This window comes from Oncorhynchus nerka, linkage group LG28, assembly GCF_034236695.1.
Source record: "Oncorhynchus nerka isolate Pitt River linkage group LG28, Oner_Uvic_2.0, whole genome shotgun sequence".
NCBI lineage: Eukaryota > Metazoa > Chordata > Actinopteri > Salmoniformes > Salmonidae > Oncorhynchus > Oncorhynchus nerka.
This window is the reverse complement of record NC_088423.1, coordinates 67,817,435-67,832,260: the sequence shown is the minus strand read 5'-3', so window position 1 is coordinate 67,832,260 and position 14,826 is coordinate 67,817,435. Positions and strand designations below refer to the sequence as shown.

The 14,826-nt window shown below is 42.8% G+C and overlaps 1 protein-coding gene across 2 annotated transcripts in view; it reads right to left on the bottom strand.

The window, feature by feature from the left end:
* LOC115113578 (tight junction protein ZO-1-like) overlaps positions 1-14,190 on the bottom strand; it is a 179,298-nt gene extending 165,108 nt beyond the window's left edge. For both annotated transcript variants that reach the window (XM_065013035.1, XM_065013036.1), the window contains exon 1: positions 14,084-14,190. In XM_065013035.1, coding sequence (XP_064869107.1) covers positions 14,084-14,175 — 92 coding nt within the window. In that variant the 5' untranslated portion in view covers positions 14,176-14,190. The remainder of the gene's footprint in view (positions 1-14,083) is intronic.
* Positions 14,191-14,826: the final 636 nt, after the last annotated feature.

The window sequence follows — 14,826 nt, the reverse complement described above, 5'->3', positions numbered from 1 at the left end:
TACAGTGTGTCGTGTCCATGTGACCCATCACTCCGTATCAGTCAGCCCCTGTCAGTCAGTGAAGGGTGAGGACAGATAACAAGAATGTGAAAGTGGTTCTCTGCAGGCAGAGAGGATGGCGAGGGTTACAGTGGAAGGAGGCACATCGAGTCTTCTTCTTGAGAGCAAGTGAGTGGCATCCCTGAGTAGGCCCAGTAGAGCTGGGGGATAAATGTCGCAGCAGGAGCTCTCAACTGTCCACGTGAAGGAGAGGGAGAGAGTAGTAGTAATCACTGCAGACCAGAGGCTGACCCAGCTACAATCACCACTACTGTCACTCAACCTGACGCCAGACGAATGGATAGCCAGCCGGGTCTGTTATTGACCACCGTTTCTGATGCAACACCAGTCAGTCACGCAAATACGCTACACATCCTTTAGCTAGGTCTAGCACTCACAGTCAGTCATGTGCTGTTTATGGCACAATGTTCTAATAAGTCTGAAGCCTTCAGGTTAAATGATCAGATGGCTTCCCTCTGGATGGCTGAACAGTGTGTGGGTGTGTGTGTGGTCTTGTTCTTCTATCCTCAGGGTTAGGTTAAGGGTTAGAATTAGTTTAGAATTAGGGTTAGGGGTTAGGTTCAGGGTTAGGTGTTTTTTACATTTATTTCACCTTTATTTAACCAGGTAGGCAAGTTCTCATTTACAATTGCGACCTGGCCAAGATTAAGCAAAGCAGTTTGACACATACAACAACACAGAGTTGCACATGGAGTAAAACAAACATACAGTCAATAATACAGTAGAAAAATAAGTCTATATTCAATGTGAGCAAATGAGGTGAGATAAGCGAGGTAAAGGCAAAAAAAGGCCATGGTGGCGAAGTAAATACAATATAGCAAGTAAAACACTGGAATGGTAGATTTGCAGTGTTAGAATGTGCAAAGTAGAAATATAAATAATGGGGTGCAAAGGAGCTAAATAAATACAGTCGGGAAGAGGTAGTTGTTTGGGCTAAATTATAGATGGGCTATGTACAGGTGCAGTAATCTGTGAGCTGCTCTGACAGCTGGTGCTTAAAGCTAGTGAGGGAGATAAGTGTTTCCAGTTTCAGAGATTTCTGTAGTTCATTCCAGTCATTGGCAGCAGAGAACTGGAAGGAGAGGCGGCCAAAGGAATAATTGGTTTTGGGGGTGACCAGAGAGATATACCTGCTGGAGCACGTGCTACAGGTGGGTGCTGCTATGGTGACCAGCGAGCTGAGATAAGGGGGGGACTTTACCTAGCAGGGTCTTGTAGATGACCTGGAGCCAGTGGGTTTGGCAACGAGTATGAAGCGAAGGCCAGCCAACGAGAGTGTACAGGTCGCAGTGGTGGATAGTATATGGGGCTTTGGTGACAAAACGGATGGCACTGTGATAGACTGCATCCAATTTATTGATTAGGGTATTGGAGGCTATGTTGTAAATTACATCGCCGAAGTCGAGGATCGGTAGGATGGTCAGTTTTACGAGGGTATGTTTGGCAGCATGAGTGAAGGATGCTTTGTGTAACGGTTGTCGTCTGGAGAAAGAGAAGAGGCCAATGCGCAACATGGTAAGTGTCCATTATTTTAATAAAACAACTGAACACTGAACAAAACAACAAAAACGACAAACGAACAGTCCTGTAAGGTGACGAAAAACAATAAACAGAAAATAATCGCCCACAAACTAAAATGGGGAAAACAGGCTACCAAAGTATAATTCTCAATCAGAGACAACGATCGACAGCTGCCTCTGATTGAGAACCATACCAGGCCAAACACAGAAATACAACATATTAAAAAGAACATACACTACCCACCCCAAATCACGCCCTGACCAAACTAACACAAAGACAAAATAAAGGAACTAAGGTCAGAACGTGACACTTTGTTGCGAAATAGGAAGCCAATTCTAGATTTAACTTTGGATTGGAGATGTTTGATGTGAGTCTGGAAGGTGAGTTTACAGTCTAACCAGACACCTAGGTATTTGTAGTTGTCCATGTATTCTAAGTCAGAGCCGTCCAGAGTAGTGATGTTGGACAGGCGGGCAGGTGCAGGCAGCGATCGGTTGAAGAGCATGCATTTAGTTTTACTTGTATTTAAGAGCAATTGGAGGCCACGGAAGGAGAGTTGTATGGCATTGAAGCTTGCCTGGGGGGTTGTTAAAACCAGTTGCGACGAGCAATCCCGTATCCGGGAGCGTAATCATAGCCTCAAATGCATTAGCATAACGCAACGGACATAAATACCCCTATAAACTTTTCCTATTCATGAAAATCGCAAATTAAATGAAATAAATATATTCAAACACAAGCTTAGCCTTTTGTTAACAACACTGTCATCTCAGATTTTCTAAATATGCGTTATAGCCAACGCTAGACAAGCATTTGTGTAAGTTTATCATGGCATAATGCTATGCTAGGCTCTGCTGGCAGCAGGCAACATTTTCACGAAAATAAGAAAAGCAACCAAATTAAATAATTTACCTTTGAAGAACTTCGGATGCTTTCACTCAGGAGACTCCCAGTTAGATAGCAAATGTTCCTTTTTTCCAAAAATATTATTTTTGTAGGTGAAAAAGCTCCCGTTTCTTCACCATGCTTGGCTGAGAAATCGACCGAAAAATGCTACAACTATAACGCAAAACATTTTTCAAAATAATACATAATATCGACAGAAACACGGCAAACGTTGTTTAGGATCCATCCTCAAGGTGTTTTTAACAAATATATTCGATAATATATCCGTCGAGGCAGTTGGTTTCTCATAAGAAGTGATTGAAAAAATGGCTACCTCTGTATTTTACGCAAGGTTTTCTGCGGGAGACACCATGTGACCACATGCCATATATGGTCCCTTACAGCCATTCTTCAATGGAAATGCCTAAAAAGACGTCACAATGCTGTAGACACCTTGGGGGAAACGTGGAAAACGTAAGCTCATTCGTAGCTCATTCACAGCCATATAAGGAGTCATTGGCATGAGGCGGTTTCAAAAAATGCGGCACTTCGGATTTTTATCTGGGTTTCGCCTGTAACATCAGTTCTGTGGCACTCACAGACAATATCTTTGCAGTTTTGGAAACGTCAGAGTGTCTTTTTTCCAAAGCTGTTATATGCATAGTCGAGCATCTTTTCGTGACAAAATATCTTGTTTAAAACGGGAACGTTTTTCATCCAAAAATTAAAATAGCGCCCCCTAAATCCAACACAAAGAAGGGCCAGAAGTGTACAGAATGGTGTCGTCTGCGTAGAGGTGGATCAGAGACTCACCAGCAGCAAGAGCGACATCATTGATGTATACAGAGAAGAGAGACGGTCCAAGAATTGAACCCTGTGGCACCCCCATAGAGACTGCCAGAGGTCCGGACAGCAGACCCTCCGATTTGACACACTGAACTCTATCAGATAAGTAGTTGGTGAACCAGGCGAGGCAATCATTTGAGAAACCAAGGCTGTCGAGTCTACCGATGAGGATGTGGTGATTGACAGAGTCGAAAGCCTTGGCCAGATCAATGAATACGGCTGCACAGTAATGTTTCTTATCGATGGCGGTTAAGATATCGTTTAGGACCTTGCGCGTGGCTGACCAGCTCTGAAACCAGATTGTATAGCGGAGAAGGTGCTGTGGGATTCGAAATGGTCGGTAATCTGTTTGTTGACTTGACTTTCGAAGACCTTAGAAAGGCAAGGTAGGATATAGGTCTGTAGCAGTTTGGGTCAAGAGTGTCTCCCCCCCCCCCCCCCCCCCCCCTTTGAAGAGGGGGATGACCGCAGCTGCTTTCCAATCTTTGGGAATCTCAGACGACACGAAAGAGAGGTTGAACAGGCTAGTAATAGGGGTTGCAACAATTTCGGCAGATAATTTTAGAAAGAAAGGGTCCAGATTGTCTTGCCCGGCTGATTTGTAGGGGTCCAGATTTTGCAGCTCTTTCAGAACATCAGCTGACTGGATTTGGGAGAAGGAGAAATGGGGAAGGCTTGGGCGAGTTGCTGTGGGGGGTACAGTGCTGTTGACTGGAGTTGGGGTAGCCAGGTGGAAAGCATGGCCAGCCGTAGAAAAATGCTTATTGAAATTCTCAATTATAGTGGATTTATCGGTGGTGACAGAGTTTCCTATCCTCAGTGCAGTGGGCAGCTGGGAGGAGGTGTTCTTATTCTCCATGGACTTTAGTGTTCCAGAACTTTTTTTGAGTTTGTGTTGCAGGATGTAAATTTCTGCTTGAAAAAGCTAACTGCCTGTGTATAATGGTTTCTAACTTCCCTGAAATGTTGCATATCACGGGGGCTGTTCGATGCTAATGCAGAACGCCATAGGATGTTTTTGTGTTGGTTGAGGGCAGTCAGGTCTGGGGAGAACCAAGGGCTATATCTGTTCCTGGTTCTAAATTTCTTGAATGCAGCATGCTTATTAGGTCCCTACGAGGCTCGAAAATAAGTGTGTGTGTGTGTGTGTGTGTGTGTGTGTGTGTGCATGTGTAATCACAGAGACAGTCCATTGCCTGGACTTCATGCAATGGTTGTAATTCTTACATAACAGCACAAATACTTCAATGAGTGCATTTAAACCCGGCTCCGCTCCGCTCCCTCCCACACTCACACACAGCTGCCTTCACCCCCTGCTGAGCACTAAGGCACCGCCGTGCTCACCTCTAGCAATAGGCTTATGAGAGGTGGGCCCTTGCATGCAATAACTCCTAAGCACACAAACATTGACAGATTTGATGAGCACGCTAAAGAGAGAGAAGTCACAATACATTTTCCCACATTGACATTGGTTTTACGGTCTGTGAGGACCAGCCAGGTCTCACTACCTAAATAAATACATTTACGCTAATATATTCACACCCACATGATCATGCTGAGTAAGAGGGAAAGACGGAATATCCTTGATATCCCTTTGCTTTTTCCCTGTGTTTACCTCTCCAGGCTGTGAGCTGAACGTGCGCCAGGCCAGGCAGGACCTGTCAGAGACAGAGGGCTGGGAGCAGGGAAGCAGGGGGTGTGTTTCTGCTGCATTTGCATCTGATCTGCAGGGCCAGAGTCAAGGTCAAACCCACTGCTCCCAGCCAGAGGAAACCTGAACCAGCACCGCAACGGAAGAGAGTATGTGTGTGAGCGAGAGAGCGAGAGAGAGAGAGAGAGAGAGAGAGAGAGAGAGAGAGAGAGAGAGAGAGAGAGAGAGAGAGAGAGAGAGAGAGAGAGAGAGAGAGCTGTCTCTCCTCCTCAACCATGGGCGTCTGTAAGGAACAGAAGCCAGGGAAACAGGAGACAGTCTGGATGGGCTTGGCTGGGGCTCCTGGATGCTGATACTTTCTGCATCATTAACACTGAACCGGCATGGAGAAGAGCACACTGAACACTATCCACACGGCAAAGGAAGGACTCAGCAATGACAAACCTACAACCCTGAGCCTTCACCACACACAGTTACCATGGTAGTGAAATTGAATAAGCAACTTTTTAAATGAAAAGCTTTCTAGACTCTCTCACCATCCATTCACTCAAGACAGCACTAAACCTGTTACATAACGTAATAGCATCACAGCGTAGAGTCATAACATAATTCAGTGTACAAAATGTAAGACACAATATAATACAGATCCGCAGACTTTTCCATTTATGTGGTTCAAATCAAATTGTATTAGTCAAATGTGCCGAATATAACAGGTGCTTACAGTGAAATGCTTACTTACGAGCACCTAACCAACAATGCAGTTTCAAAAAATACAGATGAGAGTAAAAGATGAAAGAAACAAGTAAAGAGCAACAGTGAAAAAACAACAGCGAGACTATATACAGGGGGGTACTGGTACAGAGTCAATGTGTGGTGGGGGCACCGGTTATTTGAGGTAGTATGTACATGTAGGTAGAGTTATTTAAGGGACAATGCATCGATGACAACAGAGAGTAGCAGTGGTGTAAAGGGGGGGGGGGTCACTGCAAATAGTCTGGGTAGCCATTTGACTAGATGTTCGGGAGTCTTATGGCTTGGGGGTAGCTGTTTAGAAGCCTCTTGGACCTAGACATAGCGCTCCGGTACCGCTTGCCGTGCGGTAACAGAGAGAACAGTTTATGACTTGGGTGGCTGGAGTCGTTGACAATTTTTAGGGCCTTCCTCTGACACCGCCGGTTCTATCTATGTAGTTGATTATTTTTTTTTTTAAATTTTACCTTTATTTAACCAGGCAAGTCAGTTAAGAACACATTCTTATTTTCAATGACGGCCTGGGAACAGTGGGTTAACTGCCTGTTCAGGGGCAGAACGACAGATTTGTACCTTGTCAGCTCGGGGGTTTGAACTCGCAACCTTCCGGTTACTAGTCCAACGCTCTAACCACTAGGCTACGCTGCCACCCCATTAAAAGCTCTGGGGGCGTTTCTGGGCAGGAGGCACATTTAGAGTTGAACTACATGGACAAATTAATGTTGAAATTAAAAGCCTGAAGCTAAATGAATGATATAGTGCTGCTAAATTATCATTTCAGTGAGCTAGCCTATGTGTTGCGAAAAAGCCTCCTCCATCTGCTGCTATTGTGAGCTGAAGACACAGCCCAGGGGAGGGAGCCTCAGAGTCGTCACTCATCTATCCATATGCTATCTGACGTTTCACATATAGTGCCTAGATAGGACCTAGCATCCGCCATTAACCAGAGTTCACAACACGTATAGAACCCTACTGGAGGGCAACATATTCTTCATTCTCACCCCTTAATCAAGGTCTTTTCATTAACAAGATGTAAAAGCTTTGACGGACAGGTCATTGATCGAATCATTAATGTCCCTGAGCATCTTCTGGAGCTTTTCCTGGGGTTCTACATTATCTTTGATCTGAGTCATTTGCACTCTGCTCTGAAACCAGGCCCCACAGAGACAGGCTACTGTACCAATGTAGGGACCTGTTCTGCCTAAAGGTGCTTTAAAAACACCTATCAGCTTGTTCCCTTCTCTAACACGATAACGAGAGTTGACAGTTTACTTTTCACGCTTTAGAATTTGAACTGCTACAGTTCCCTGATGTCAGCCTGAGTCCTACCTTCAGTTGTTGCTAAAAACAGCCATCAAAAGAGTTCAGTTCAAACTTAGTGAGTGGAATGTCTGGGACTAATGGATGGTGATGTGATGTGTGTCCGACAGACAGTGGGTATAGCTACAGCATCCATCTTGTGCTCTCTGCAGTAAGTAGGTCTCCAGAAACTCTACTATGGCAGTACTGGATCAGGGGACCTCCACAAGGCCCTGGCTGACTAAGGAGGGTCTGCCAGGAGTAGAAACATACTGCGATGCATAATGGAACCAGGAACACTGTTGTGAAAAGTACACTCTTGGGAAAAATGGGTTGCAAAATGGTTCTTCTGTGGTCCCCATAGGAGAGACAGGCCACTGTACCAATGTAGGGACCTGTTTAGTTTCATGTAGAACCATCTGTGGAAAGGTTTCTAGATGAAACCCAAAAGGGTTCTTCAAAGGGTTCTCCTATAGGGAAAGCTGAAGAACCCTTTTAGGGTGTAGAACCTTTCAAACTCACATTTGGGCACTTGGCTCTGACAAATTGCCTTACAATTATATAAATATTATGCTATTAACAGTTATAACCACACTGCACCTGGCTGTGACTGAAATATGACCTGGACATGATGTATGTAGCTATTATCTAGCAAAATAACTACTTGTTTTGGTCTTGCATGGCGATACCACTGTCTTCTTTCTGAGAGGGCATGTCATGAAACTGTGCCATCGATGAGCAGCTCCTTACTACAAAATACTTTGATCCGAAGCACGAGCCCATGAACTCATTCCCAGATAGATTCAGCAAAGTCCGTTCAGAAATATTCGGTATAAAAATATGTTGTATGGAGTTGGCGATACTGTACATCTGTATAGTACTACAGTAATCTAGGTTTTGTGAGGTGAAACCAAGAAGGAAGACACAGTATAAACATTTCACACCCAACTAATGACCGAGGGGACATGACAAAGGACTATTTCTGAAACTGAGATGCTACATTGCTCCTGTGGTGACAGGAACCTAAACAGTGGTGTTGTATGGAATGCAGAACGAAGTGTGATTCAGTATAACTACCAGGGTCCAGACCTCAGCCTTGTCAGCCACAAGCTCAGGGGATGTGTAAATGAAGAGAACAGTGAGTCTGTGTTTAGACACGGCATCCTGTGTTGTTAATACAGAGGAGGAGGAACAGGCATCAGCATTAGGCTACACTGCATGTGGAGGGAAACCAGACTCCCCAATTACATCCTACACACTTCAGCCAAGTCTGTTGTTTATGCTGTGAGTGTTATTTTACTGTATGTACGTTATGGACAGAGCACCTTTAAACTTCTCAATGGTCTCATATCGTGGAAGACCTCAACAAGTTACCCACAAATGTACCTTGACAATAGAGGATCATGGACCATAAAAATAGTCAACTTATTTAATGTCTCCTCTTATGATACAATTACTGCACTTATGTTTTTGTGTGTGCCTGTGTGGGTGTCTATGTATGTGTACCTTCCTGTTTTCAACGTCCTGTCCTTAATACACAGCCCTTCACCTCAGGGGGAGCGTCAACTCTGACCTCACTGTCAGACTCTGCTCACAAACTCCTCCACAGCCCCTTAACGGTCTGGGAAGCAATGCCTCCCGCTGTCCCTCCTCGAAGGGAAAATGAGACCTGCTTGCCAGGGGTCCTCACATGGCCCAAAAATCACCCTGACAAATGGCACAGTGTGCACAAGGCCTGACACAGAGTCCAAAACGCCCGTGGTGAGATAACAGCAGCTACAGCCTCTCTGCTGCTAACATTCTGGGGCAGCTGCCTTCTCGCATTTTAGTTCCCATCCTAAATAAGATATAAATAGAGCAAAAAAATCACCAACATCAACAATAACATAGTAGAAAATTTGCAACATAAATTCAAGGGGGTTGCAATAGCATCTTAAGTGCTTTGCAATAGCATCAGCTGATATTGCACCAATTAGATGCATCACTACTTGAATATGGCGGTCTAATGAATCAATCAGGTTCTGCACACCAATTCTTTGTTGGCTGCCGTGCGTAAGCTTAAGCTGGTGTTCCTGGTGGCATGCTATTGCTGTAACGTGTTAATCACCACGTTTGTTTTCTGCTTTCCCAGCCTCCACCTGTTTGGCCTCTGCTTTGGGACAAGGGGATTGTACAGCATACCTTGCTCACTGCTTGTTATTATAATTACCTTAACATGATGCACGCTCTGGCAGTGAGCTACCGCAAAGGAGCAGAGCTTAACGCCAAGAGTAATGTATTGTAAATCATTTTCGAATAAATGCTTAAACGAAATATGTGGTGTTTCCTGACTGAATCGAAGACATGGAAAAAGTCATAGTATTTTGTGTTGGAAGACTAGGAACATTTCTATTCTTCAGTGTTATTCTCTTCTACTGTATGTTCAATTAATATGATCTGAAAATATGGTCTGACAGTATGGTCTGACATGTATTCCGTCGCTGTCGGATGAAAACCTTGTAACATTTTTGACCATGTATTAAAAGCAGTAACCCCTCAATGTACTCTGAACATTTCATGACTCTAGGACGAAGACAATGTAGTTTTATAATTGTATGTTCGTTAATGGGGAAATGTTCCGTTTCCTAAGAAGTTTCTGTTTTGAATATAAGACGTTTTCATCCGACAATGACTTTTGCCGTCTGTGTGGAGGCACTTTGCAATTTATTAGCAATGTTCTGTGTTAGCGCTCTTGTCTACATTTGGAAATGTAGAAATAGGACTTCTATTTTGGGACTGATGGTTCTGGCCTACCAAAATGTGTTATACAGAAAGGCAAGCAGGTGAATGAGATGACACTTTAAAAGGTGGAGGGAGCTGAAAGAACACCATCCTGCGGTGGCCTAAATCCCAGAATACCTGCGATAAAACACACTCCTTTAATGTTCTATGTAAGACTCAGAGTGAAAAGAGAGACTTGAGAGACCGTTTTCGAAAGAAAGGAAAGGAACCTTTTCATAGCCTATCCATTGGAAATGTACAGAGCTATAGGTATACCTTGTTACCATCCTCCTACCATGTTATTCCCACTTTATTATAGGCTGCTGTGTAGAGTGCTGACTTGGAATCAAAGAGCCATTCGTAAGAAAAAGCATAGAAAACCAGAAGCTGACCGACACCATGAACGTACAGTGCCTTGCGAAAGTATTCGGCCCCCTTGAACTTTGCAGAGATCTACAGCTGAGGTGGGAGACTCTGTCCATAGGACAACAATCAGTCGTATATTGCACAAATCTGGCCTTTATGGAAGAGTGGCAAGAAGAAAGCCATTTCTTAAAGATATCCATAAAAAGTGTTGTTTAAAGTTTGCCACAAGCCACCTGGGAGACACACCAAACATGTGGAAGAAGGTGCTCTGGTCAGATGAAACCAAAATTGAACTTTTTGGCAACAATGCAAAACGTTATGTTTGGCGTAAAAGCAACACAGCTCATCACCCTGAACACATCATCCCCACTGTCAAACATGGTGGTGGCAGCATCATGCTTTGGGCCTGCTTTTCTTCAGCAGGGACAGGGAAGATGGTTAAAATTGATGGGAAGATGGATGGAGCCAAATACAGGACCATTCTGGAAGAAAACCTGATGGAGTCTGCAAAAGACCTGAGACTGGGACGGAGATTTGTCTTCCAACAAGACAATGATCCAAAACATAAAGCAAAATCTACAATGGAATGGTTCAAAAATAAACATATCCAGGTGTTAGAATGGCCAAGTTAAAGTCCAGACCTGAATCCAATCGAGAATCTGTGGAAAGAACTGAAAACTGCTGTTCACAAATGCTCTCCATCCAACCTCACTGAGCTCGAGCTGTTTTGCAAGGAGGAATGGGGAAAAATGTCAGTCTCTCGATGTGCAAAACTGATAGAGACATACCCCAAGCGACTTACAGCTGTAATCGCAGCAAAAGGTGGCGCTACAAAGTATTAACTTAAGGGGGCTGAATAATTTTGCACGCCCAATTTTTCCGTTTTTGATTTGTTAAAAAAGTTTGAAATATCCAATAAATGTCGTTCCACTTCATGATTGTGTCCCACTTGTTGTTGATTCTTCACAAAAAAATACAGTTTTATATCTTTATGTTTGAAGCCTGAAACGTGGCAAAAGTTCGCAAAGTTCAAGGGGGCCGAATACTTTCGCAAGGCACTGTATGTATACAGTCAGACTCAGTGCTGTACAGTCCAGTGCTGTTAGCCTATATAATGTACAGTAAAGACAGACAGAACACTGGCTGGCCATCTCATGATGTCTTAAAGTAGCTGTTTCACCCTGTTTATCCTCGTTGGTCCACATTTGTACCTCTGTCCCTCGCCTTGACTCCGCCCCATACCCTGTCTTAACTGGCCTTCCCAGCCAATCACCATGGAATCCTCATTACCACGACGTCCCGTTTCATAATTTCATCATGACATCTCATTATGTTGATCATGATTTATCTGTTCAAGTGAATCCACAACTGATGACAGAGCATTATTTTTTCGGATAAAAAAATATAATTCTGATGCAATCTCTGGAATTCTGCTGTGAATCTCGCTTTGAGAGAAAGAGTCTAAACCCCTAGATAACAGAGCTATTGTATAACTCCTGTCAGTATCTCCCAGATAACAGAGCTATTGTATAACTCCCGTCAGTATCGTACCCAACTCAAACCAGAAAACACTATTTTATACTTAAAAGATTGTGCACAGAAAGCATTATTGTGTTCCTAAATAAGAAAGCAAGCAGACTTGCTGACTTTTCACATTATGGCTGAAACAGAACGCTATATCAACAAAGCGTGCTTACAGCTGTAATGGGAAATAAACCTCATGAATAAACATGTATATTTTAAAGAAATGCTTCCAACTAGAACTGCACTGGTCAGCACCAGTTGGGATATTTTTAAGGACAACGCTAGAAACTATAGAACACAATTACGTAACTGTTGTGATATAACAAACAAGACCGAAAAAGCAGTTGCACATTCCACTGCACCATCAAAAGGGGTTTGTGCGACAAAATCCTCTGGCTTTACTGTTGTCATGGAGTGACTCAAACACAGAATGGTTATGTGCTTATCGATTTGATTTTGACCGTTGGTTAGCAACATACTTGCCATAGTACTTGAACACTGTAAACGAGCAAGAATTTTCTATCCAATACGAGAGGTATCTTGTCCACTTTCCCCTTTGACTCGGTCTCTCCAATTTCTATATTTTTTTAATTTAACCTTTATTTAACTAATTCACTTAGTACCAGCTGGATTTCCTATAGGGATTAGCCAATATTATATTCCTCTCTCGCATACAGACAATATACTGCACCTAATAGGACAGTAAGTAGATCATATATAAGCATATCAACATACACATTGACACCTAGACACATTTCAGTTGAAGACATTCAGTTGCACAACTGACTAGGCATCCCCCTTTCCCTTTCTCTAACTAGATTCTAAGCTGAGCATCATCAGGGCTTGATTTGTAGTACTCAGCCCACTGTGACAGCCATGCTGGCATCAAGAGCTCACAGAAGCATTCCCCATCAATTTCACGGCAGATAGCACACACTGCCCGCACAGTAATATATTTTTTAATAGTCTCCTCAAGATGTAAAATATAAGGCTACATGACATTACTGCCTTCAGAGGGATGATACCAAATTGGTAATGGCATGCATCTGTGTCAGCTAGCCTATAAGCTCCTGACCTGCAAGCAAGTCCTCACTGATGATGAGGACAAAATATTTAACATGTCCATCGTGTGACACCAGACCAGACAAATGAAAATATGCAAATACAAACATTTTGTACAGAAAGGTATTAAGTCAGTCTCTAATCACCAAGTGTGGATACTAGGGTTGCTTGAGAAGTCAATACTTTCCTGTTTCAACCCCATATTCAGTGCATCACTTAGGAATCTTCCATTGACTACCGTACATCCACTGCTAATAGATCAGAGGACCACTTTGTTCAATAGAGTGGACACTGTAGACTAGTGCTGAGCGATTAGTGCTTTTTGTGGTCGGTTCGGTTTCGATTCAATTAAAAAATAATCACGGTTTTTGATTTTGTTAATTTCTTTAAACATTAAATGCACTATGTGGGTTGAATGCTGTAACAACACAGAATAAAACAATTAATTCAAGTCCCATTGATGGTAGTGATGCCCATTACTGCTTATCACCTATTAACCATCATTTATTCACTTTACTTCAATAAAATATTTCAGTTGTTGTGTATATTACATTTGTTTTATTTGATAACTTTCTTACTTCATTCTAAGTCGTCTCATCTCTACAGAGCTGCTGCCTATGCTGTCTGACAAAATCACTATTTTAGTAGTTCTTCAATACCAACTATCAATCACTTAGCTAATGTATATCCGGTATATGTACCTCGTGAAGCAACTGCTCTCGAGTCTCTCTCAATCGCGCATTATTATCTCTTTTACATAGCAGTAGGCGTGCAATGGATTATGGCCATTGTGGCTCATTAACACTTTTTCTGCGCTAAACTATGTTGAATATTGGCCTGTTGGAAACTACAACTCCCTACTACATCGCACAGTTCGGGCTTGATCTGATTTATCTCTAGAAAAACTGCACATTCTGCACATTGAGCTCACAGACAAAAACAGAATTCAATGGAATTCACATAATTGAACCGACGATGGTCAATGACTTAGTTAAAAAATGACAAATAACCGAAATTTCAGTTAATTGCTCAGCACCACTGTAGACACAAGTACTTGCCGTCTGAAGGTAACGGCATGTGTGAGGTCTCTAGAGAGTTAGAATTGCCAAACATCCGTTAAATTGGTTCAAATGAAATACTTTTAAGACACAATATATTGATCATTAAAGGTTAAGGTGGAAAACACACCGATTAATTCAGTTGTGTCCCAGTATCAGGGCCAGAAGACCACTGACCCCCAATAAAATCAGCTCATATCACCATCATGTGGTTATAAGTAGGTACTACATCTACAGCCCATTGTAGGCGATGGTAAGGTTGCTGCAGAATGCAGTTTTCTTGGTAGATATTATTGCTCACCTGGTGTTGAAGAGAGGGTCATTATAGATGAATAGAGGGTGCATCACTGTACGCTCCTGAGATAGAAATACTCCCTGGTTGTGAGGAGCCATGACTCCCCCCTCCTGCTTGTGACAGCTCCTCAACGCAGGCTGATCTGTAAGAGATAATACAATAATAACAATGAGTGAAAGCATCCATAATATTCAAACGAATTATACCATCAGATTAAGAAATACTGGTGAAATACTGGTGTGACACACACTTCATTTTCCCCAGATTATGAATTAAATCATGTTACAATATGCCACTTCATCATTCATTCCGTTGTTTCGGCCTAAACACCAGCAATTGAAAAACAACAACAACATGTAAACAAAAATACAAACAAAATTGAAGACAGTACAGAATGCTGATGACCCTGTCTCTCGTGTTTTCTTCATTTAACTAATTGGGACAATGGACTGTCTGGCACTGATGCAGGGGCCATGTGTTACAACATATCCCACTGGACAGACAATAATCTCCTCACTGCCGTGGCTTACAGTCGCTATTTTATCCCAGTTCTCAGGTAGTTTAGAACAGGTTAAAACCTCCTGCTACTAACATTAACACATCACACATTTTCCATTGAAACTGACAAAAAATGACATGTTTTGTGATTTCAAGACTGATTTTACTGTACCTTCAATATCCAGCAGAAAACAGGTTAATAAGTGTGGACACACCTCCTCTAGAACAGAGCAGAAAGCACAGAAGGCCCC